Source organism: Salmo salar, chromosome 10 (genome assembly GCF_965601325.2).
Source record: "Salmo salar chromosome 10, fSalSal1, whole genome shotgun sequence".
NCBI classification, from domain to species: domain Eukaryota; kingdom Metazoa; phylum Chordata; class Actinopteri; order Salmoniformes; family Salmonidae; genus Salmo; species Salmo salar.
The window spans coordinates 27,718,354-27,745,315 of record NC_138300.1 but is presented as its reverse complement, the minus strand read 5'-3'; the positions used below and the strand labels follow the sequence as shown (position 1 = coordinate 27,745,315).

General features: G+C 39.0%; 1 protein-coding gene across 1 annotated transcript in view; it reads left to right on the top strand.

The window, feature by feature from the left end:
* LOC106613892 (cytosolic carboxypeptidase 6) overlaps positions 1–26,962 on the top strand; it is a 406,201-nt gene that overhangs the window by 8,310 nt on the left and 370,929 nt on the right. Inside the window, exon 3 of the mRNA XM_045687571.2 lies at positions 21,035–21,159. Within this exon, the coding sequence (XP_045543527.1) occupies positions 21,035–21,159 (125 nt within the window). The remainder of the gene's footprint in view (positions 1–21,034; positions 21,160–26,962) is intronic.

Genomic DNA, 26,962 nt, shown 5'->3' with positions numbered 1-26,962 from the left:
AGTTGGAAACGGAGAGGAATTGAACTACGCTAATGTCAAATTAATGTTGTGTTGCTGTTTCAACGAAGCAACACTGCAGCTAGGCTAACTGTTTTAACCACTTATAAGCCAACAGGTCTCCTATATGAGGACTAAATGATAAAAAGTCATTTTTGACTTCAGTGGTCATATGGTGAGTATCTGTCAATAAATTTCACAAGGAGTGATATGTTTTTTTCAGGACTTAGCCCTCACTGTCAGTAAAGAATTGGGGTTTGTTTTGTTGGTGTAATTGAGAAACAAAGAGGACTATTCATAATCCAACGATTTGGCATTGCCTACCTTGAGTAGCAACACGCATTCAATATCAATGTATTTTCACTGAAGAAGAATGCCTTTCATATTACCAAGGTGTAAACATATTTAAAACATGTTCGTTTGCCAAGAAGATTCAAGATCAATATCTACTGTTGAATATCTACTGTTGATGTAGTGCTTAAATTTACCCTTTAGATTACATCAATATCTAGACAGTATCACTCACCGCATGGTCAAATAACTAGCATCCACATTCCATGCAGTGACAGTGATATCTGTGAAGGTCTCACATTTCCAATTCATGCATTTGTTATGTAAAATGACACTGACAGGAAGAACATTTGAATAGCCTTATAGAGGCTACTGTACGGATCACTATATGGATCACATCTCCTCAAACATAATTTATTGTCTGAAACATGTGAATTCAAGCAGACATTTATTTGAATTTATGCGGAGATATCACTCAGTGAGATTCATCCTGCCAATATTGCCACTTTTTTTGTAGGACAGCTGTCAACATTTTCCATACATTTTAGAAACTAGAGATTTGATTTGATTTCTTTAGTATCCCTGCTAATAAATTCTAATTGGTTTATTAAAACAGACTACGGTAATGTAAGCCGTTTACTAAATGTATAAAACCCCTAATTTACATTTAGATGAGACATAATTCAGTTTCTTGTCAACCATATGCAGATTATGTCAGTGGTATGTATTTTCAGAGGCATTGCAGCCCACAGGTCTCTGAGTCACACTAGCTTCAGCAGTCCTCCTTCCTTTGCTTTTTAAGATAATACAAGAAAATGCAGACTTTGATAGTATAGAAAATAATGACTATTTCCTCAAGCTGTCATTAAAACCATATTGATGGTTCTGTAGATATGGAGGTATGAAAAACAATGTCAATTTTCATAGACTTCTATATGCTAATTGAGTTTTAATAGTTATAATGATCTCTTTAGCCCATCAATTTCATTTTGTTATGGATGTTTATGAATCAATGGGTTTTTATTTAGAGAAAGGAACATATTTGTATCTATTATTACGTGGACCTTTATCATTAGTTTTACGATGTGTACATGGAGAAATGAAATGTTTGTCACTTTGACAGTTATTTTCTATCAATGTCAGACAGAATTATGGCATTGCTTTAATGTGAAAGCGCGATTAGTGCTTGAAACATAATTCTTTACTTGGTAATATTAGTCACCAATCACAAATCAAATGAGCTCCATTAGTTTTACGAATAAGCAGAAATAATCTTAACTGTCAAATTAGAATAAATTTGAAATATTCTATACAGTGAATCATTTTCCAGAATTCAACCTGTGCATCCATCTGTGCACAATTAGGATTTAGCTAAACCATTCTGTAGCTTATATTTGTAGGAAAATCTTTCCTACAAATATATTAATAATAAAGTACTTGTCAGATCTAATGATGAACTTTGAGAGCTGCCTGTAGGTATTCAATTGAATCTTACATCTTTTTGTGGATTCTGAATGTAGGTGGTCAATGGCTTGATTGCCTCCAGCACTGTGTTTCTCATTAAAGGATGACACTGACAGTGTTAGCATATTGTTTTACTGTTCCTGTTGACCATTCACACAAGTAATTAAGCCATCATTGATTATTGAACTTGGTCTTCAGACATCGAGTTGCATGGAGAGGGAGACCGAATCAAAGTAAAGCCTTTGGAGATCGCAGATATTTAGTAAGGTTAATTGATAAGCGTACGGTACCCTACAACAGAACTCTGACTCACATATTCATGTGACCTTCCATTGTGGGATATGCGGTACCTGTAAAATCTTCTAATTGACTTGTTTCACACTGACTGCAGACACAACTCATTAAGCCTCATTGATTGTTATGAGTTCGGCTGTAATATCCAAAATCACCTGTAATTGCCAACATCTTTTGTCTAAGTAGCAGTTCAGCAAACTTTGTATTTTGTTATAGACCTATTGTAAGTCACTGCTGTTTTTATTTAGCATTCTTCCTCTTTCTCAGGCCACAGCTTTGATACTGTCATGTGAGTTGAGGGAATTAGTAATAAGACAGATAAAGAAGTAGGGATATTATGATGGTATGCCAGAGAACAGGGAAAAAGTCTAACTGAAGAAAGAAAAGGTGATTTATCAAGTCCAAACAGATGCTCTTTTCACAGACCTGGATGTGCTAGCGACTAGCGAGTGTTTTTCTATTTGCTATGCAGATAACTTGAGTCCACCACAGCATCCACTGCTGTTGGAAGCCATTTCCCTTCACACTTCATCAACTGTCTTGCCTGCATGCGTCTGCCACTCGCTTTCACCATTTTCATGGAATATCAGGCTGATGCACCTCATTCATGCTCTGGGCAAATCCTGTGCCCACCTATCAGACATGGCATAGTGTTGTTTTTCCTACTGAGATAACACTGCATATTTATTTTTTTTAACCTTTATTTAACTAGCCAAGTCAGTTAAGAACAAATTCTTATATTCAATGATGGCCTAGGAACAGTGGTTTAACTGCCTTGTTCAGGGGCAGAACAACAGATTTTTACCATGTCAGCTCGGGGATTCGATCTAGCTACCTTTTGGTTACTGGCCCAACGCTCTAACCACTAGGCTACCTGCCCCATATACACTCATAGAAAAAAAGGTGCAATCTAGAACCTAAAAGGGTTCTTCGGTTGTCCCCATAGGATAACCCTTTGAAGAAGGCTCTTGGGTTCCATGTAGAACCTTTTACACAGGGTTCTACATGGAACCCAAAAAAGTTCTACATGGAACCAAAAAGGGTTCTACCTGGAACCAAAAATGGTTCTCCTATGGGGACAGTCGAATAACTCTTTTTTCTAAGAGTGTAGGGAGGGGTTTCCTTCCAAAATATAACCATTTCTGTACCATAATGTTTATTCATGTGGCATTTTGTGTTTCTAACCATTTGTGATGTAAATGTTTTATCCAAATTTGGAAAACGAATGTAATTTATGCAACTTTTACATGGCTACAGTGTAACAGATAAAATGTAAATTTTCTGCACTGCTGACTGCTAAATGACATCAAAGAATGAGAAAATAAGACCAAATGATTGTGTACAAATCATTTTAAATGGAAGTTTTGTTTTTATATGACATGGATACCTCTGAAATGCCAACTAAATGTGTTAACATAGTCTGAGGGGAGTAAGTAGCAACTGAATGAATAAGCAAAAGTAGGGCATATACTTATGTTTATTCTTGATAATAAAATTCTTTCCAAATGCAAAACGAATGTATCCGCCATAGACATTATAGAAAGTATGGAACCTCTGAAGCATTTCATGGATTTGCTACGTGGATTTTAAATCATGCACAGTAATGATAATAGATGAAAAAATATTTTTGGAATCAGTGAACAATAGAAAACTGTAAAAAAAATGACTAAAAGGATTCTGCGGAGAGATTACTAATGAGGATAAACACTATGAACAATTCCTGCACTGTTCACTGCTGATGAAGGTTTAATTGTTTTTTTCTTTTCCCAAGCATTTTACGGATTCTCTTGCCTTATCTTCTCTTAGAAGTGTTCATGTTGCAATTGCAGAGCCCATCTACAGGATGAGTGATTACAGCCAGAGCCAAAGCAACATTTAGAGAGGAAAAAAACGAAACAGGAACTGAACGAATGCTGGGGGGAAATGCAGTCAAGCTTGTCAGAAGACATTTATATACTCCAGAGTAACCATGAATCAAGACAGTTGGGTCTTCATTGATTAAAGAAGAAGGAAACGCTTTAACAATCAAGCAAGATGCTTAGCACAAGTGGTTTGGAGAGGGCTGAGCTACAGTGCCACTCCTGATGTCCTGTTGTTGGTTTTATTCCAAGACTAAAATGTGATTAAAATATAACATAGCGGAAGGCAGTAGACAAAACTTGTTTTTCTTCTGAAAAGGAAAAACGGATTTAAAGCTGTACATCGTGGTTTCTGATTAGATTGGTAACCAAATATAATTAAATTAAGTATATACTGTAAAAGTTGCTTATTTATCTTTGGATCGTGGGTATAATTTTGGATGTCATTGCATCTTACAGTCACTAGCTAGCCATTCCATATAGGCTAAAATTCCTGTTTTAACTTTGTCTTATATAAGCTTATGTAACTTTAACTGAGTTATGGGTTTTCCAGATGAATATTTTGTTGTGCAGTAACACTTAGGCTATGACTCTGATGTATTGAGAGGAAATCGAGCCTCTCCGTCTCCCTTACTTGTCCTTGGTATTGGATTGGCTTCACTGCCCAAAACACTAAATGGTCTTTTCACATTTTCTTTTTTTTTTAGCTTTTTTTCTTCTTCTTTTAAGTCGGGAGGAGATTATGGAGATAAATTTGAACTGTCAAGTGAGAGTCGGCTAGACTATTCCTTTTGATTTATTCTATTTATCAACCATTTATAACTATGAGTTAAAATATATTTATTTATATTATTACATTGCATATTATTACATTTTTGTCCATTCCCTTGCTTTCTCGCCCTCTTTTCTGGACTCTTTTTTTTGTCAATTTTTTATTTCCTTTTACGTCCCATCTGATACCCAGTGGGTGTTGTGTCGTTATATAGGCATGGCCCTGAAGGAAACAAAACATCCCAAGACTAAGGTGCTACGCTTAAGCAGGCATAGAGCTTTGTAGCTCTGGAGACATGGGCAGCCATTGCACTTAACCCAGGGTCACAGCATGAGCAGAATCCTTGCCAATCCCCTTGCTAGTCTGTAGAATACACTTTGCACAGGTAAAATACTATGTTAATGATGTACAGAAAAAATACATATTGTAAGAATACTTGCTCCATTTTTTCATTGCATGTTTGAGCAGAGCAAACTTTTCAGAAGAGTCCCATCTAGTGTCATAATATTTGCAAGCTACAGTAGTCTCAGTTATCATATGTGTCTGTGCCATGTCACTGAGCGAGGCAGGGGAGGTGATATCAGGTTTGTGCAAAAGCAGAGCAAATGAAACGGGCGATAATCCTGTCTGACATTCTCGCCTGCCGCTCTTGGTTTCATCTAATCAGAGAGGGAACACATGGCCCAGTTTGCTCTGACACGGACACTTCTCCTGGCAGAAGTAGTACAAACATCTTCAATATTTTGAAAGTTAATTGTTGATTGTTGAGATACATAAAAATATTGAGCTGGCCTCTTGTTCTCAAAATGTCACAAAATGCTAGTAACCACACAAACGTTTTGTAAGATTTGTAGGGTAATTGTTTCAACAGAATATTCACATTGCTGGCAAATGTTTCCTTTACATGGTGGTGCTTTAACGATAGGTAGAAAAGGTTCATTTATGCATATTATTTTATAATGCAACAGTCGTACACTTTATTGCCATTATTGCTCATGTAGCCTACTTAAAGGGATAGTATTAGATTTTGGCAATTAAGCCATTTTTCTACTGTACTTACCCAGAGTCAGATGCATACTGTTCGGGTAGACTTCCAGTCATTGTGCTAACACTAGTTAACAATGGCTTGTGACACTACCTTCAACTTCCTTCAACTGCACACAAAGACATAAAAATGCATTTTAGGTTGATGTTGGCTTGCTCCCCTTTAGTGTTGACATGTGTTTGTGTGCTAGTACAGGATGTTTGGCTGTGATGAATCATGTTTTTCGTTGTCTCTAAATGATACAGAGATGGTGGTATGGGGATTCTGGGCCTTCGGGTCATAGTCCTCAGGGTCCATGCTTCTCCTCAATCTCTCAGATGTTAATATGTTGTAAGTGAACATGACGGCAACAAGCTTCTATTGCACTTGTGGTGTGTGAACGCAGAGCTCCAATGATGGAGTAATTCATTTCCAAGCAATCCTGATTCCATAAACACAGTTTCTAGGCAGACGTGTCATTTCTCATCTGAGGCAAGAGGGTGCAGTTTGTGAAAATGGCGAGGATTTGTAACGCTTTACCAGTTCATGTTTTTTAAGCTGCCTCTGTTTATTTTGCTGATTTATTTAGAATGCCTTCCTGAGATGAGCTTCATTCATGTGTCAGGTTTTGTTTGATATCACAAATTCATGCGCAGAATATGTTTGTAAAGTGAAGTGCAAAATATAGACTATTTTGATAGAATACATGAGATTTTGATACAGACAGCTGTCTTGCACTATTCAGAGTAGACAACATTGAAATGTACACCACATACAGGTTTATTAAGATCTCATATTGAATGTAAGTATGTATCCCCTTTAAAATAATTTAGTTGAAGGATTGCAGAGATACTTTGGTGTCACAGGCAGAATAGAATATCGGATATTTAGCCAGGTACAACTGCTTTCAGTGGTTTGCATTTGTTAGTGATGACCAGTTGCTTCAGGGTAGGTAGACTTGACAGAGCTTCCTACCAGGATAATGACTTTATATTGTTTCTGTCTTCCCTCTGCCAAACACTGTGCATAATATGCAGGCCGGGTTCTGCCAGATTGGGAGAGAAGTTGTGAAGCTATTAGACGATCATATTCTCAAAGGCTATGCTATAATTCAATTTCTGCCGCTACAATATTCATTGATGGGGCAACCACCTATGAATGCCATCTTGGTAGAAATGGGATTTTAGCGCTTTTTAATGTTTCTGCCTTGATTTATTTTGACACATGAGGATAGTGGATGTATGCCTATAAGATTTCATTGAAATGCTCAAGGCTAAACAACTAGTCTTGATGTAGGTTAATGTGCATATCTCAATGATTGTTATGACTAAGCTAATTATTAATCCCATTTCCTAATAACACATTGCCATGATATGCAGTACAGACACGTTGTCACGTCCTGACCATAGTAAGTTGTTATTTTCTATAGTAGAGTGGTCAGGGCGTGACAGGGGGTGTTTTGGGTGGTTGTTCTATGTTTTCTATTTCTATGTTTAAGTTCTAGTTTTTCTATTTCTATGTTGGTATTGTTTGGGTTGATCTCTAATTGGAGGCAGCTGATCCTCGCTGCCTCTGATTAGAGATCATATTTAAGTAGGGGTTTTTCTCTTCTGGTTTTGTGGGTTATTATCTTTTGAGTAGTGTGTTTTCCTCTCTGCGTCACGTTTTTTTTTTGTGTATTCAAGTATTTTTCGTGTATTGCATTTAGTTTCACAATAAGTATAATATGTGGAACTACGAACACGCTGCATTTTGGTCCGATCCTTCAAACAGCCGTGACACAAGTCAACAAATTGATTTAATCTTATCTGATTTTGACATGGATGGACATAAATACTTATGTGGTCAAATATCATGACAGACAGCTTATTTTCTGATGCAAGCCTGGCCCTTCACATACATAGGCATCACATTGTGAGAGATTTGTCTCTTCAAAACACTTGAAAGGATTTTCTAGCGAATGTGAGATGCCTCTATGGACTCCAACATCTACCAGAAAAACAATTCGAGACTGCCCACTGGCTGTGAATAAGGGCTATTTGAGTATTTGAACAATCTTTTTCTAATGAGAGGGACACTTTGCATCCCTCTTCTGAAGAATGTTAAATCTGCACTCTGCTCTTGGAAACCTCTGGGATCTGCACTTCCTGCAGTGATGAAGAATTCGTAGCCGAAACATCCCTCTTCACTATTTTCTTTCTTGATAAAAGATTTTTGTAAATTGATATGTCCAAAATATGCATCTTCTCTTACATCCAATGCATTTAATAGAGATTAGGATGTCTGTGGATATGATGTCTTTGCCTTTCTGGTATTTAAAAAAAAAGTTATTATTAATATTTTTTTGGGGGTACTTTTTGACTTTGTTATATATATATTTATTGCTCTGTTGCTTAATTTCTCTTAAGTAATTGCACCATGCTTGGGGACAGCTTGCCAGAGTGATTGCACAAAAACCTGATCCTCTGCCAAGCCTTTTGAATGACTTTCAATATAGCCTTTTTCCTGTCCTTTCATTTTTGTGTAAAGCTGGCAGTGCATTGACAGTAGCAGCACTTTGTGTAATTCCCCAGATTGAAAAGCTGTTTCACAATGAGAGATTTCCTCACCGTTGCTCCTGACGGTGGAAACCACACTGGGATTTACAGACATCCTCTTCCTGACTAGCTCAACTCTCAGATTCACTTCAACCTCCCCTTAACTATGGGCCTATCCGATTAATACACAATACTGGACAGGTGCAGGTAAAAAAATAGAAACATTTTCGAACAAATTCATAGCAGTGATGTTGATCCTCAGTTTGGCCTGTGACTTTGACTCTGAGGGTTGGCACCTCCCTCTCTGTCACACTGTATTGAATGTCAAGAGTCACTTACTGTCAGATTACCTGCCAGGGGCCTCATTGGGGACCCTGCCCTCTCCTCTTCTATTGGGGAGATTTGTTTTGTTTCAAATGGAAGGACGTGCATGGAGAGAAGAGCCATCCTAGTAGTTCACTCTCCTTTTGTCTCCACTTGCATTTTCAGTGAAACTTTTTTTTTTCTGCTGACCTATTGGTGTGGTCGTTGATTTCTAGTCTCCCTTGTTTTTCCCCTTTTCTTTTTCCCACTCCCTGTGTTCCTGAACTCATTACAGCTCAATCAGCCCAGCCCCAAGCACTGAAGTGTGCACCCAGAAGGAGCAATAACTGTAAATAACCAGGACTGCAGGCTTCCCGATAACATGTTACCAAGATGATAACAGCCCTTCTTAGCAGTCCTGTTGACCTTCTCCTTGCCTTGGGCTCACCAAGGACCCTTCAGCTCTCTCTGTTTTTATCTCCAAACTCTCTGCAGGGAAGATTATTCTCCTGTGTTGTGAGAGGCAGAGAGAGAGAAAAAGAGAGGGAGAGTGTGTCTGGGAGAAGAAGAAACAAAACAGACAAAACAACAAAGACGAGACCTGGACTGTTGTCCCTCTGCCAAAGCCTCTCTTGTCCTTTGTAGGCCTCCACATAATTAACTTGTAAGAAGATAGCATGAAATTGGAACAGACTTGTATTTATTCTCTGAAGAGGCCACCACTGCATAGCACAAAATGATAAGAGGAGAGGAAAACACAAACGCAACAAAACAAAAACAATGCACAAGCTTACTATAGATTCCTCTGGTAAAACCTGATAATGTAAGGCTTCAGAAATCGATAAATGTAAAGATGATAATGTTTAAGTGCTTTTACAGGCTCATGTCAAGGGCTTCCTTGATGTGACAAGAACTTGTGGGCTAAAACATTGGCTGGCTGAGATTGATAATACAACAAAGCCAGTTTTACTAAGAATACATGCATCACTACGAGTATGACCCATTACCACACCAACTGCTCTGGATGTAACATACTTGCTTTAGGGTCTTTTGAAAATGATTATAAAAGGGCAGCGAGAAAATGTGGTCTCTTTTGAATTTACAGGCTTTTACATCATTTGTGCCAAATATGTGGGCTGCATATCTCACTGGTATCCCCAGGCTGAGCCATTTTAATATCTGTTAGAGTTTGCTGGTGCTCAAATGGTTTCATAAAGGGATGATGTTGTTTACCTTGTTCTCTCCACTTCAGTTGTTATCTCCTTTTTTTCACATACAGATTCACTGTCTTTTCAGGGCTGTCTCTGGCATTCTGTTAATGCAAAAAAATGTAACATAGTTTAAAGTTCTAACAAAAATGTATTTAAATTCGCTATGTTTTGACACCTGTGAGAGAGTTTGTGTGGACCTTGGAGGTTAAGTGCCTTGTTCAAGGCCACATCGACAGATTCTTCACCTTGTTGGCTCGGGTTCTCGAACCAGTGACCTTTCGGTTACTGGCCGAACGCTCTAACTGCTAGGTTACCTGCCACCCTATTTAATGATAAGGTAGAGGAAAAACGGCTTTTTAGAAGTCCTGAAGCAAGAGATTGATGTTTTCTCTTTGACAACTTGCCTTTAGATACTGGAGGAAAAGTGCAAGGACACATTTTGCTCCAGGTCTAAACTGAGACACCTCTGCTGGATGGAATCAATTCCGTCTTTATCAGTTGTCTGTACCCTGGAATTCTCACACCAGGGGCAAACTGATGTGTTTTCCAATAATGAAATGGAGCACATAGCAAAAATACATTTAAAAGGTTCCCACTCTCAAAAGTCCCTTTTAATTTCCAGTGCAGTTTGTATCACGGAGGAAAGCCCAGGAAAAAGACAGATGGATGTCTTTGACCAGCCCTCTTTTTTTTTGTGTACACATTTTTGAGGTGGAAATTGCAGGGGCGTTTTTTGCCTTTAGACAAATGTGTCAAGTTTTGAGGGAGCGTGCAATTGGCATGTTGATTGCAAGATTGTCCACCAGACCTGTTGCAAGGGAATTGAATGTTCATTTCTCTACCATAAGCCGCCTCCAACGTCGTTTTAGAGAATTTGGCAGTATGTCCAACTGGCCTCACAACCGCAGACCACGTGAAACCCCGCCAGCACAAGACCTCCACATACGGCTTCTTCACCTGCGGGATTGTCTGAGACCAGCCACCCGCCACCCGGACAGCTGATGAAACTGAGGAGAATTTCTTTCCATAATAAAGCCCTTTTGTGGGAAAAAAAAACGAATTCTGATTGTCAGGACCTGGCTCCCAAGTGAGTGGGCCGATGCCCTCCCAGGCCCACCCATGGGTGCTCTCCTGCCCAGTCATATGAAATCCATAGATTAGGGCCTAATTTATTTATTTAATTTGACTGATTTCCTTATATGAACTGTAACTCAGTAAAATCATTGAAATTGTTGCATGTTGCGTTTTATATTTTTGTTCAGTATAGATGCAGTTGTCAGTGCAAAGTGCTTCATACCAATACTACCACAAGGCATTACTTTATCAAGCAATATTCAGCAATGTATTGGTATTGAAAATTGATTTTCAACACTTCACTTCATGTGAGCAGTCAATTTGTCTTCATGTGTAAAGTCAATTTCCATTCTCAAGCCTTTTATGCTATTTCATTTCAGACACATACTGTATGTTATTCTGTTTATTGTGCCGAAAGGACATTTCTGGGGGAGCAAAATGTTGTGGAAAATGTTTATTTATCATTTTAGTTAGGCTACCCTAAATGGAAGCCATCACAAGTACAGCCATAAATCAATCATTGAAATAATGCATTTGAAAACAACTATCTCCATTACTATGGCTCTGTTGAAGACAGCACCCCGGGCATGCTGCATGATACATCTGCATGGCAGAGGCACACAGGCCATCCATCCAGAGCAGCTACAGGCTGTCACATTGTGTGGGCTGAGCACTGTGACTGCTCTCCTTTGTACCTTCGTAATGGGATTAGATTAGCCATGTTTTCTCCTGTGAGTCCATGTGTGAATGACCTTCCTCTTGCCTTACCCATGCACTGGCTGCCATTTTGCACACTTCTGCAGTTACAGGTTTTGCAGCTCCCATGTTACTGTCAAATGAACAGTGTTTTTTTTAACAAAGCACCTAAGTAAATGTATTAAACCAGTTTACTGGTGTAAAATAGAGACCTGGTAGCAGTTGTACGGGCAGGAAATGTTGTAGGAGGCAGCCAGGTTTAGGTGCAGATGTTTAGCTTGCTAAGGTTTAGGCTACTACAAACGGAACGAAACGGGGAGGGACCTACCTGAATATGTCCAATAGAAACTTTCTAGGCGGTATTGAATGTGTAAATGTCACCTTGATTACTTCAATTTGTCTCTCGACATGTGCACCTACATTATAAACTTTAATTTGTAGCCTAGGTTGTTGCAACATCATGATGGATATAGGACAAATTTGAGTATCATGTAGTAGCTTAAACCTATCGATGTTACCTTGAGCTGGGTGAATGGAATATGAATGACAGTCATTCAGTATGCTGTAATAGAAATAAGGCTATGCTCATAAAAAAAATGGTCCTCCCTTGGGCTGTTACGGTGACCGTATCACCGGCAGTCATGAGTCATGATCGCAGTCAAATTCCATGTGACTGTTGAGTCATGGTTACTAGTCTTCTCCAAAACTGTGCTCTGATGCCACTGATGGTCATTAGGCCACTTGCTAATGGCCTGGTACTCAGGGCTCTATTGTCCCTTTTAATCACTCTGACATCAATGCAAACGAAATCAAATCCAACAGTTCAGCCCTGACATTGAGTTTGAGCGGAATAGGATCACCTGTTACACAGAGAGAGCCAGCTCCTCATAGCTGGTTGATGCATGGAATGAAATAAGGGTTATAAGCCTATGTTGCGCAACATTTCTATGGGCTGTGCAATTGCGTGAGAAAAACAAGTTTTGATGCTGTGTATTAAAAAGAGGAGGATCCCATCATCTTTCTATTTTCTTATATTAAGCACATTGCTTTGCTTTACAACCGAGGTAACCTACCTGGCTGGCATGAAAATGAACCACGGGAAAGCGTCCTCCATTCGCTATTCAAGTGCATATGGATTACGTCTTTTTTACACTGGCCTTGTTCCGACAGGTGCATGGTAATTCTAAATCAAAACTAATTTCACAAATATATTATTTAGTATATGTAAAGACCAGATTAAATTGAGAATAGTCTGACGGGTGAGAATATTATCACTTGTGAATGATGCCCAGCGTGTGCGGTCTAAAGGCAACAAACAGCGCATGCATTTTTTTTGCTACTTTTTCAAAACATAGTGGCATGCATCATGTATCTTAGCCCGTAGGCCTTCACTGCCTTCAGAAAGTATTCATACCCCTTTACCTTTTCCACATTTTGTTGTGTTACAGCCTGAATTTAAAATGTATTACATTGGAAAATGTTTGTAACTGGCTTACACACAATACGCCATAATGCAAAAATGGAATTATGTTTTTAGAAATGAAGACATGTAAAGCTGAAATGTCGTGAGTCAATAAGTATTCAACCCTTTTGTTATGGCAAGCCTAAATAAGTTCAGGAGTAAAAATTTGCTTAACAAGTCACATATAAGTTGCACTCTGTGTGCAATAATAGTGTTTAACATGATTTGTGAATGACTACATCATCTATGTACCCCACATATACAATTTATCTGTAAGGTCCCTCAGTCTAGCAGTGAATTCCAAACAGATTCAACCACAAAGACCAGGGAGGTTTTCCAATGCCTGGCGAAGAAGGGCACCTATTGGTAGATGGGCAACCATTTTAAAAGCAGACATTTAATATCCCTTTGAGCATGGTGAAGTTATAAATAACACTTTGGATAGTGTATCAACACACCCAGTCACTCCAAAGATACAGGCATCCTTCCTAACTCAGTTGCCGGAGAGGAAGGAAACTGCTCAGAGATTTCATCATGAGGCCAATGATGACTTTAAAACAGTTAAAGAGTTCAATGGATGTGATAGGAGAAAATTGAGGATGGATCAACAACATTGTAGTTACTTCACAATACTAGTTCGTCATTATAGGGTATTGTGTGTAGATTGAAGAGGAAAACATTTAATTTAATCAATTTTAGAATAAGGCTGTAACGTAACAACATGTGGAAAAAGTCAAGGGGTCTGAATATATTCCGAATGCACTGTACATTACATCTGGATAGATAGTACTTAATCATTATACATTGTGTTTTCAGTCATATATATATATATATAGTTGAATTTGGAAGTTTACATACACTTATGTTGGACTCATTAAAACTCGTTTTTCAACCTCTCCACAAATTTCTTGTTAACAAACTATAGTTTTGGCAAGTCGTTTAGGACATCTACTTTGTGCATGACACAAGTAATTTTTCCAACAATTGTTTACGGATATATTATTTCACTTATATTTCACTGTGTCACAATACTAGTGGGTCAGAAGTTAACATACACTAAGTTGACTGTGCCTTTAAACAGCTTGGAAAATTCCCAAAAATGATGTCGGCTTTAGAAGCTTCTGATAGGCTAATTGACATCATTTGAGTCAATTGGAGGTGTACCTGTGGATGTATTTCAAGGCCTACCTTCAAACTCAGTGCCTCTTTGCTTGACCTCATTTGAAAATCGTAAGAAATCAGCCAAGACATCAGAATAAAAATTGTAGACCTCCACAAGTCTGGTTCATCCTTGGGAGCAATTTCCAAATGCCTGAAGGTACCACGTTCATCTGTACAAACAATAGTACGCAAGTATAAACACCATGGGACCACACAGACGTCATACCGCTCAGGAAGGAGACGCGTTCAGTCTCCTAGAGATGAACGTACTTTGGTGCGAAAAGTGCAAATAAATCCCAGAACAACAGCAAAGGACCTTGTGAAGATGCTGGAGGAAACAGCTACAAAAGTATTTATATCCACAGTAAAACGAGTCTTCTATCGACATTACCTGAAAGGCCGCTCAGCAAGGAAGAAGCCACTGCTCCAAAACCGCTATAAAAAAGCCAGACTATGTTTTGCAACTGCACATGGAGACAAAGATCGTACTTTTTGGAGAAATATCCTCTGGTCTGATGAAACAAAAATAGAACTGTTTGGCCATAATGACCATCGTTATGTTTGGAGGAAAAAGGGGGAGGCTTCCAAGCCGAAGAACACCATCCCAACCATGAAGCACAGGGGTGGCAGCATCATGTTGTGGGGGTGCTTTGCTGCAGGAGGGACTGGTGCACTTCACAAAATAGATGGCATCATGAGGCAGGAAAATTATGTGGATATATTGAAGCAACATCTCAAGACATCAGCCAGGAAGTTAAAGCTTGGACGCAAATGGGTCTTCCAAATGGACAATGACCCCAAGCATACTTCCAAAGTTGTGGCAAAATGGCTTAAGGACAACAAAGTCAAGGTATTGGAGTGGCCATCACAAAGCCCTGACCTCAATCCTATAGAAAATGTGTGGGCAGAACTGAAAAAGCATGTGCGAGCATGGAGGCCTACAAACCTGACTCAGTTACACCAGCTCTGTCAGGAGGAATGGGCCACAATTCACCCAACTTATTGTGGGAAGCTTGTGGAAGGCTACCTGAAACGTTTGACCTAAGTTAAACAATTTAAAGGCAATGCTACCAAATACTAATTGAGTGTATGTGAACTTCTGACCCATTGGGAATGTGATGAAAGAAATAAAAGCTGGAATAAATCATTCTCTCTACTATTATTCTGACATTTCACATTCTTAAAATAGAGTGGTGATCCTCACTGACCTAGGACAGGGAATTTTTACTAGGATTAAATGTCAGAAATTGTGAAAAACTGAGTTTAAATGTATTCGGCTAAGGTGTATGTAAACTTCCGACTTCAACTGTATATTATAGAACATGAGCTTCTAAATCTACCCCTCAGCTACTCTCAGTCCATCCCACCTATCTCTGTAAACCGCCCACTTGTGATTTCCATGTGCTATATATTTTTTAACTGCTGAGATGTTTCACATAAACTCTGAACCTGTCTAATCGCATACTATAGTATCTACAGATTGTGAGTTAAAGATAAGTATTTTTACTAAAAGTATTATTATATTGTTGATTGATTGACAATGGTTTTCCAAATCTCCCAACAGTGCTATTTGTAGGGTTAATTTTAGATAAATGTTGTGATTTTTCAGCCATACCTGAAATTGTGACCAGAAACAAGCTACATATGGGCAATACAAAAAAATTGACATTTTTTTTGTTGCTTAATATGGTCTTTAATAAAGGGCAGACAAACAAGTTCCCTACTTTCTTCCACTTGCATCCTCCATTTTTGCGGATTGCTTAGGTAGGTTACTTTACAGTTACTAGTTACCTGTCCATAATTGTAATCAGTAAAATAACTTTTGTATTACCGAAACTCAGTACGGTAATCATGTTACTTTTGGATTATTTTCCCCTTAAGATGCATTAGAAGAAGACTAACAGGATCCTTTAAACGCATTTGGTTTGTCATCATATGTCAATGCCATTGCGAAAACCAAAAGGTGTCATAATGTATTTTTATATAAAATACAAAAAACTCTATCCCAGGGTTTAAAAACACTGATGCAGGTTTTCCCATTTTTTTTACCTGGGCTTTGCTTCTTTCATATTTCTTTTGATTCTGACAAACTCCCCATTGCCTGCCAGTGACAAGCATACCCATAACATGATGCCGCCACCACATTACTTGAAAATATAGACATTTGCTAATCTTACTTGGCTGATGATTATGAAGTAAAAATGTATCTTGTTTCATCTGTATTCGTCAAAGGTAATGCAGTAGCACAGAGTGCAGGTGATTCTCTTATGTAACATTTGATGCGTTCTCCACACTCTCATCCTCACAAGAACGCACTCAAGAGAATGTCCTCGGAGAATGAACTCGGAGCATGATAGTGTGGAGCACCGTAGTATGCATATTGAGAAACAGCTACAGTTTATGGTGGGATCTCACATTTTGCAACACATGTTTTGAAAATGCATGTGATCAATCGAAGCATCGCATTTTGTTGTAATTTAAATTTCATACATGCTTCTGTACTTTTGTATCGGATCAGACTGCTTTGAAAATTTGACACAAGCACATTTATTGACTATAAAATCAACTAGCATGTCAGAAGGTGGGTGTTGCTGGTGCATGAAGTCAGGCGCAGGAGAGCAGAATGAGTGAGCAACGTACTTTACTCAAAATAAAGGCACAAGGTAACAATACACTTGACCAACAATAAACGGTAATCAATTACTCACGGGTGAAAACAGCACCCGTCGAAAACTAGCCATACCGTACCGAATGAACATAGAAACAATCACGCACAAAAACATGGGGGAAACAGAGGGTTAAATACATGAACATGTAATTGGGGAATGGAACCAGGTGTGTAGAAAACAAAGACAAAACAAATGGAAAATTAAAGGTGGATCGGTGATGGCTAGAATACCGGTGACGTCGAACGCCGCCCGAACAAGGAGAGGGACCGACTTCGGCGGAAGTCGTGACATAGCAAATGTTCATGTGCACTTTAAGCATTGCACCCACTCAGAGGAGAGGAAATAGAAAATGAAATGCAACGTACTGTTTACCAAATATAACAGAAATATCGACAATGTTGCAATATCCGGAAAGGGAACGAGATTGGATAGCGCTAGCCAGTAATTACTCTAAGATTATATGGAATATAAATGTAACATAAATTGATTTTAACAAACATTAACAAAAATGTATAATGGGGGAACAAAGTACTCAAATCGCGGGAGTTTGGACAGCACACAGGAGTAGTGGAGAGGGAGAGACACATGGTGTGTCTTCACTAAAACCGGTATACATTCAGATGGTTCACCGTTTACCCCAATCTTTTAATTAAGAAAATAAAGATATAGAGACTAGAAAGCGAGAGAGAAAGAGAGGGGGTTTCGTACAAATTACAGAGTCCTTATGGAGAACCTGTCATGTTTAAACTTATTGACAAAGAACAGCAAAGCCTTTAGTAGGTTTACTCAGCCCACTGGGTGGGTTCTTACAGTTAGGCCATTTGTTGAAACCCAATTTATTAAATTGTAAGTGCTGCATATGTTTCTTCCAATGCTTGATGATTGATATATAATTCATTCTAATTAACTTAATAATTATGACACACCCCTCACTATTGTCATTGGTTGCACTAATTGCACTGTTTGTCTACATAACCTGGTTCAAGCATTCATGAGATTACCCTGAAGGTACAGTGATGCCGAAACGTTGGTGATTTACCCAATAAAGTACTGGGAGTTTATGTGTGCGACTCTAATTTTATATTTATTTTTATAGATGATTGATATGGAACATAACTTATGAAGACTCCACTAAGGACGAATGTAGACACACAAGCCTTAAGAGTTACTACTGCATAATTCCTCTTATTAGATAACTGATGTTTTTCTCAGTTGCTCGCTCCCTCTTTCTCTTTCCTCTAGTGTAGCCTACACCATTTACACTATAGTTTGACTGCATCTTTGTGCAAATTAATAAAACAACTTTAGATATGTCACTCTCACTTTTCAAAGTAGTCCATAGGCTACCAATATGATGGTCTTTTTATGCTTTAGGATTTAGAGAGGTCTGTTTGCCATTTATGTTTGTTAAATACTGAATAATGTGGAATTGATTAGTACTGCAGCATTGGAATCTGGAGTTAGCCACCATAAAATTACAATTAAAATCAATACTGTGTCATATCCCTGCTCCACAAGCTGAACATGCCATTCTAACCTTGAGGCCTGTGCTATCCCTCACTTCAGGTCTTCAAGCATCAAGCTCAATAACCTAGCAGTGCGTGGATACTGTGCTTTGAAGTAGAGATAGCATTTTCTATCTCACTGCAACGACATCCGCAGTTTGTTTTAAAAGTTGGTTCATCATCTTTGTATTTGTCTGGTACTTTTCTGATTTGTAACTTCTTCCTCACCAGTTTGTGGTAAATGCACTTTTGGTTTGACTCTATGGTTTTTTCATCTATGAAGAGGAGATAAGTGGCATGCCATTCAATGAAGACCTTCAGTGCTTTCGTTGAAATTCCTCTGAACCTCTTGTTGTAGTAGTGCCTGAGAAAGTCCTTAGCTACTGTAGATGCTGATCCGCTGTCCATGGTCCTGAAATGCAAAACGAGGATACTGGAAAGGATACTGGCTGCAGTCTGAGTGAGAGAGCCAGAGAGTTAGTGAGATTTTGATAGCTCTTTATGGTGTTGCATTAGTGTACACAAGGTTTCGGTTTAGTTGCAGCCTTGTGCTATTTGGAGCCATATGACAGATTCAATGGACTTAGTCATTATTTAATGTATATTTAGAAAGTGGTATTGCAAGCAATATATTTGGCTCTTCATAAATCATATGCCGTTAAAAAGCTTCAGAATCTCTTGAAATGTATTTTTAATGCACTTATGTTTAGTCCATGTTTACATGTCTGTAGTTTACAAACCTGTAGATACATCCTTCAATTGTATTAATTTGAATAGTGAAAGTAGCTTAAATAAATCAGTCAACAAAAACAGTAGCTGTGATATTCACACTTCCATATGAAACAACCTTTAGAGGCTATTATCTGCGTCCTCTAATAGCTAATATTTGGTAGGGCAAACCAGATGAATCGCTAAGACATTGGAATTAGAGATGATAGATTATACAGCACATCTGGTTGGAACAGGTGCCGTTCTCATATCCCCACCATGCTATCTGCAGCTGTGCTTGTTTCAGCTAACAACTATGGCTCTGGATTGCTTTGCCAGCGCCTGCCACTTCTCAGTCGGTTTGTACAGTAGGTGGTTATTTCAAGTAAGGGTTGTAAAACAGATGTGTCTTTGGTTTGTGGTACAGTATGTTTCACTAATGTTCTCCCAACTACCACCAAGTGTAGCAATGTGTTGTGCTATGGGGTAGGCTAGGTTGTGTGTCATTAAATGAAATAGCTGTGATGATACATTACGCCCTTTTAAACTACACATGAGTGCAAGCAGACGATGTTCGTTCATGTAATGGGCACAGTTAAAGGTCAGTTATCAACCTTTGCCACAGGTGTCTGATAAGTTGTAAACAGCTCTCACTATGTCTGACCCTATTTGTATTCTTACAGCTCTACCATTGTTCACAAGAGCTACAGTCACAGTCTAATCAGTTAGAGTGCCAATATTCATTTTTGCAGAGAGCATTTCCATTTTGCAACCAATGTGTTGGAATGAAACGCTAGTAGCCATTAGTGCAACAGGAAAGCTGTTAGAGAATGGCAGACATGTAAATACAGCATCATGTGTTACAAAATAAGCATACAATTTGTAAGACACTTCCAAAATGATTTCCAGATCATATTCTGTAGGGGTTCTGTTGTCCTTAATCCATATTGCATTTGCCAGTGGGGTCTTTGATGTATTTGTATAAAAAAATAATAATGCATATATTTTAGAGCTCATACAGGAGCAACATACAGTTTCCTGTGAGGGTTGGTAGATGATGGTATTTCTGTGGATAGCGTGACGAGTGAAGGGATTTTCAGGAAGCGGGTGGATTAGCCCTCTCAGATGGCAGAAGGAGAGCGATCTGCTCTGACAGTGTGGTGGTTACCCCATCTGTCGATAATTAGCTCTGTGCTACCTGGCACCAGGTGGTCGGTCGCTTCCACACTCCATCCACACCACATGGACAGGCTGAGGCACGCAGAGCAGAGCAAAGCAGGTTGTCCTCTTGCCTGGGGAGTTAACTGTCTGCGAGCCAGTGGGCTAAGCCGGGCCTCTGGTCTAGGCTTATTTGACATTGTATAAATCACACAGCGGTGGAAAGATCCATGCTGTGAAATATATATATATATATATGTGTACGTATATATATATATATATATATATATATATATATATATATATATATATATATACGTAGCCCTGCAAATAAAAGCTAGATGAACATCTTTGACGGCTTGTTATTTTGAAGATACCACCATTCAAAGCTTTCCCATTTTTCACCTGAACAGTAGCTAAGTTCCATTCTCTTCATCCCACGTATTGTCACTGTCGCTGTGCCTGCAGGGAGAAGCTGTGGTGAGGGATGGACAGGGTTAGTCCTCCCAGTCCTCCCATCCGTGTCTGATACATTATATACACATCTAACGGATAACAAGTTGATCACTTGAATTTTAATGAATCCAATGGAAAATTTATCCCAAGATTCTAGCTACATGAGTGGTGAAGGAGATGCCTGCAAAATAAATGCATCAATGAAGACCTTTCTACATATAACATTTTCAGATTTATTTCAGTAAGCAGCATATGTAGTATCTTGAAATCTATCATTCTTGGAAAGGAGGATATGCATCACTTTTTCAAAAGCATTTAGTTGAGGCATAACTGGCAACTAGACTACTTGCCAAGAGGTGAAAGGATTCCTGAATGCGATCTTTATTTTCTCAGGTAACCTTGGACGTGTTGATTACATCAGTGAATTTGAGTTTGATCTGTTCATCAGACCTGACACCTGTAACCCTCGCTTCAGAGTTTGGTTCAACTTCACAGTGGAGAACGTGCGGGAGACACAGGTAGGTGGTGGATTTCCCTGAAATTGTATTAATACTGTATACTGCATTCCAAGTATACACATATTTTCTATATTGACTGTTACTATTAACCTGTCTGCCTTCATTCAAATTTCTATGCACACTGTTATGGGTATTTAAAAAATAATGTGTCCGTAGCTCACAATTCCAAATGATTTCCAGTTTTGTTGTATCCTAGACCTTCAGAACAGAAGAGTTGTTTGTTTCATACCTGCTTCCTCATCACAGCACTGAGAAGCGCTAGCCACTTGCATGCGTTGAGCTCTCGGATTGGCTGAGAGCAGTGGTCACATGCCACAGAGATACTGTGTGAGGGAACAGAGCGTGTGTTTCATGTCTGCGGGCCGCTCAGGCTGCTGCCGAGGTCATTTGTTTAATTTTATCAACTCTGATTGGAGCTTCATCAGTTCTGTCATTTCGATCTAATTCAGAGAGAGAAAACAAGATACTAAAAAGGAGTCAACCGGCAGCGGAATTATATTCCTGCTGTCTAATGTGTAGGTATACAAGCCTGGGTAGCTCTATGTTGAATTATATTCCTGCTGTCTAATGTGTAGGTATACAAGCCTGGGTAGCTCTATGTTGAATTATATTCCTGCTGTCTAATGTGTAGGTATACAAGCCTGGGTAGCTCTATGTTGAATTATATTCCTGCTGTCTAATGTGTAGGTATACAAGCCTGGGTAGCTCTATGTTGAATTATATTCCTGCTGTCTAATGTGTAGGTATACAAGCCTGGGTAGCTCTATGTTGAAAAGAGAGAGCCTGGGCTAAGAGACAGACGGAGCGAGAGAGCGTGGATGAAAAAATTGAATGCTGCTGCTGTCTTCTGCAGCCCTGCCCTATCGGCCCCATCTCCCTGCAGTGCTGTAGTCAGCGCTAATCAAATTTTATGGCCAAGAGATGAATGGGAGCCCTTCGCCAGGAGCCTTATCGATTTTAGGGCCAGATACGGCCCGGCATCCTGCGCCAACAGGATATTTGCTGTTGTGGCAAAAAAAAGAGGAGAGCGAAAGGCTAGTGAGAAGCCCACACGAACATACACTCAATGACTCTTGCATACACACACATACACAGACATCTACAGGTGGGAAAAAGCAGTAGAAATTAACATTTTCACAACTAGCTTCTGAGTACTTTGTTGATGCCACACAGTCCTTTCTTTTTTTTAACTTTTATATATATCTCCAATTTCCCTTTTTAGAATGAGGGCCTGTGGGAATTGAATCTCCTTCAGTAGGAGGTTGTAGGGTGGTGCTTGTGTGTTTTGGTACGGTGTCGTGTGTGTGTTATACGTATGTGCACTGTAACTGTGTGGGGGTGGGGGTGGGTGTGGGGGTGGGGGGGGGTGAGAGAGAGTGAGTATGTTTGATGTAATTGTTATTTGGCGGTTTACTTGCATTTTATAAATAGAAATGAAAAAAATAATGTCATGAGTAAATAAATAAATAGAGCTATGTGGAAGCTGTGCTATAGAGATATCAGTACATTCACAAGGAACTGGGCTAGAGTGTTTTATCCAACTAAGCCCACCGACTCTCAGTCGAGAACAGTGAAATTGGAAACAGTAAAAGCCCGTGATATTGGAACTGAGATGACCATTTTGAAGGAATGTAAGCTGGTGAAAAAGATTTGGTCGGCCTCAATCAGCTTAGCAGCTTTGTGGAAATTGGCTGCACCATAGTACGGTTATGATGGATGGATGTCTTTTTCTTTTCTTCTGTACAAAACCTTCACCTCAAACTTCGTCTTGCTTTTGGTATGATGAGACTGATGCTGGTTAATTATGTTGCAACGACTGGGCAAAGCATAGCAGCACTCTAAACTGGAGTTATCATTCGAGTAATTTTGACTGTTGAGCCAGTTATTAAATCCTAGCATTTCATGTTAGTCTAATGTCACCTAACCATAAAATATAGTCTACATATTGATGGACACTGATAGTGTGTCAGTGATGAATTGATATTAGAACACTTCTGCTTGTGATATAATCTTTTTTTATATATATATATATATATATATATATATATATATATATATATATATATATATATATATATATATATATATATATATATATATATATATACTTGTGTAGCAATTTTAGGCAATAAGCCAGCCATGTTACTGCATGTATCTGTTTAGTACAAATATATCTCTTTCATGCAGTATTTCAAATTGAGAGAGCATGGAAACTATTCAAGATTCTTCCCCATATTTTCTCACCTCTGAAAATATATATTGAGCTTTTTAACCAGTGGAAACAGTGATGTGCTGTGCTTATATTTAATCCATGCTATGGATGGTGGCTGTTTGACATCAAGCTGCGTGAAGGGCATGGCTGTGAGGTATTATCATAGAAATCTTTGGGGAGCAATACTATATATAATACAGTGAAACGACTGCCTTCAGCTACTGAAATTCATGTGTGATTTACAAGCTTCACTTATCCAGGAAAAGCTCAGCAGAGGCAGTTATTCTCCATAATCAAAAAATAGAAAGAATTTAGTTAGAATGTGAGGTGTCTTGAATTCCTAAAGGACAATACTCTCGCCAGAACTTTTTATATTGACATTTATTGATGATGATATGGTCTAATCTAACATGAGATATATGGGCAGTCATTTTGGGCAGTGTCATGCTGATAGGAACTATTAGATCACTCAGTTGTGCCCGACTGAGTGTCAAAGGGCATGATATAGATTTCGCAGATTTATGAATTCTTCTAATTGAGCATAAAAGGTCTTCAAATTTCCTCTGCACTTTGCTATATTCTGAATAGAATGTGAAATGTACAATTTGCACATCAGTTTAAGAGATGTGAATGTTTGGACATCTTTTGCAGTGTATTGAGGAGAAGAGAGAAAGGCTGCGTAGTTTGGAGTCCCTGACTTGTCCACGAGCACGGTAATGGATGTAATGCACATTGATTTGTTTTCGCAGAGGAGGGATGGGAATGTAGTTACGAGAATTGGCCTGTTTTTATGTACAGTGAGGTCCGAAATTATTGACACCCTTGATAAAGATGAGCAAAAATTACTGTATAAATAATTCAAATACTGAGCTACATTGTATGCAAAAAAAAGGGAAATTATTTTATTCTAATACAATTGGTCAAAGAAAGAGATTTTGTTTAACAAGTAATACGTTTTTTTTCTCAAAAAGGTAGAGGTATTTGTTTCAATACCTTTCAATACCTCACCTTTCGAGGATAATGGCATTGATATTTTTTTTATTTTTTTATTTCACCTTTATTTAAACCAGGTAGGCCAGTTGAGAACAAGTTCTCATTTACAACTGCGACCTGGTCAAGATAAAGCAAAGCAGTGCAACAAAAACAACAACACATGGAATAAACAAAAGTACAGTCAATAACACAACAGAAAAATCTATATAGTAGCGAAGTAATTACAATTTAGCAAATGAACACTGGAGTGATAGATGTGCAGATGATGATGTGCAAGTAGAAATACTGGTGTGTAAAAGAGCAAAAAAGTAAATAAAAACAATATGGGGATGAGGTAGGTAGTTAGATGGGCTATTTACAGTTTTATGAGTTGAAGAACACATTGGGAGTGATCTTAGACCATTCCTTCCAGATCCTTTATATCCTTCGTCTGCACTTAGGGATTGCACTCTTGGCCATTGGAAAATGTTGTTTTTTGTGGCCAATAAACCATTTCTTTGTGGATTTTGATGTGCGCTTGGAGTTATTGTCTTGCTGGAAGATCCACTTGCAGCCAAGTGTCAGCCTCCTGCAGAGACAACCAGGTTTTTGGCTAAAATGTCCTGGTACTGGGCAAAGTTCATGATGCCATTGACCTTAACAAGGGCCCCAGGACCAGTGGAAGCAAAATAGCACCATAACATCAAAGATCCACCACCATATTTGACAGTAGGTATGGGGTTCTTTTCTGCTTATGCATTCTCATTTAGATGCCAAACCCACCCCTGGTGTGCGTGGCCAAAGAGCTCTACTTTCATGTCATCTGACCACAGCACTGGTTCCAATCCATGTGCCAATGCCGTTTAGCAAACTCCGGATGTTTACATTTGTTGTATAAAATGAAAAATGCTTGCCAAAGCCGGCTTCTAGCACCTCTTGAATGCTGCATAATGTTTTTTTTTTTTTTATATATCTGTGATGGTCAGGTGTGACCTGACACCCTGTGGAAGGAAGCCTTGGTCCATGTCTGGACGTGGCTGTTTAACCCCTCCTTTCCTCTGTTGCCTGATGTCCTTCACTACTGATGGGGACAGCCGGGTCCCCCGTGACTGCCGGAAGATGAGTGTAATCATGGCCGGCGTGCCGTGGTGCGGCAGCGCGGTGTGGGGGCCTGCCTGCGGGAGGGCTTACGGTGCTGAGCTCCTGGATTAGAGGCTGCACAAGTAGTTTATCAGGTCTCTCCACACTGGCTCCCCCACTCTGCAACAGGTCTTGTCCTCTGTTTACTCTGCAATACTAAAAAGACTGCACAGGCAGAGTCCCTGTTTTTTATCCTTTACCTTTTCCCTTCTTGCTTTGCTTTGGGAGCAGGATAGCCATTTATATTTCCTATGCCTCTGCTCTGCTGCTGTGGTGAATGCTTTCAAGGTTTCTCTCCCAGTCACTATAGAAGAGGAATGGGCTTTTGTGGTTTATTCAAAGGGATTATTCAACAAAGTGGGATTTGGGAACAAATAGGCTTACATCGGATATAAAGTTTTGGATTGTAGGTTTAAAGCGTGGTAAGAACATAGTAAGAGAAAATGGCGAATTTGAAAGACATAGTCATTAAACAGTGCACTCAGAGAGTTCTGATGATATCAAGTAACTTTCCTCTCCAAGGGGAACTAATGGATCTTATTCTTTGTCAAGACCAATAGTCTTCAGATTTTGCATAATGAAATAGACAAAAGGATTTGAGGGCACACATTGGATTTTCTAATTATAGCAAAATCAGTTTCCATGGGTTATCTTCTGATGCGATACTCCTTATAAAAATGTATTGCTTTATTTTTAGCTTTATTCATTTAAAGCCTCCTAGTCAAATACATTCTGATCTGAGTTATGTTTTGAAACAGAACAGACACCAAGTAGACTAAAGCCAATTTAGCAGTAGAGCTACTTCTGTTTCTATGCAGTGTTTGAAATATGATCACTATAACAGAATTAATCTCAGTATTCACAGTATTAGTATGGACTGTTATTTAACAGATAAACAATCTTATTTTGGATTTGACAGTATAGAACCCCATCTCTGTATGCTGTGTTCATCAGGACTGTATATGCATCTGTGCTCCATATGGATACCAACAGAGTGACAATGTGTGAATCGCTGCCAAATCCAGTCACGGACTCCGGTCCTCGTCCCAAATCATGAAAGAGGAAGATTACATCTGTATGGCACTGCTACTACAAATATCAACTGCTACTACACATATCAGACAGACACAGGCGGACAATTTATATACATTAAAATATATATTTCTTTCAACTTTTGATGTCTCCGCCTTTTGATACTCCCTGCTATGGGTGGTGGGGGTGCCTGGGAGGCCTTTTGAGGTCCTAAAAGGCTGAAATTGGCTGAGCAGCACTGCTGAGCCCAGCATGTGAGGCGGCAGAGAGGAGATGAGCAGTGCCGTTGTAAGGGAAGCACTGGGGCCATGTGGAGCGCTGTGCATCTGCATGAAATTATCAATGCAGAGTCAGGACATGGATCATCCTTTACACAGCGTAATGAATACAGATTGCATACCGGATAGAGATGCTCTGCAATCTGCTGCGCCACAAATGAAACCACGG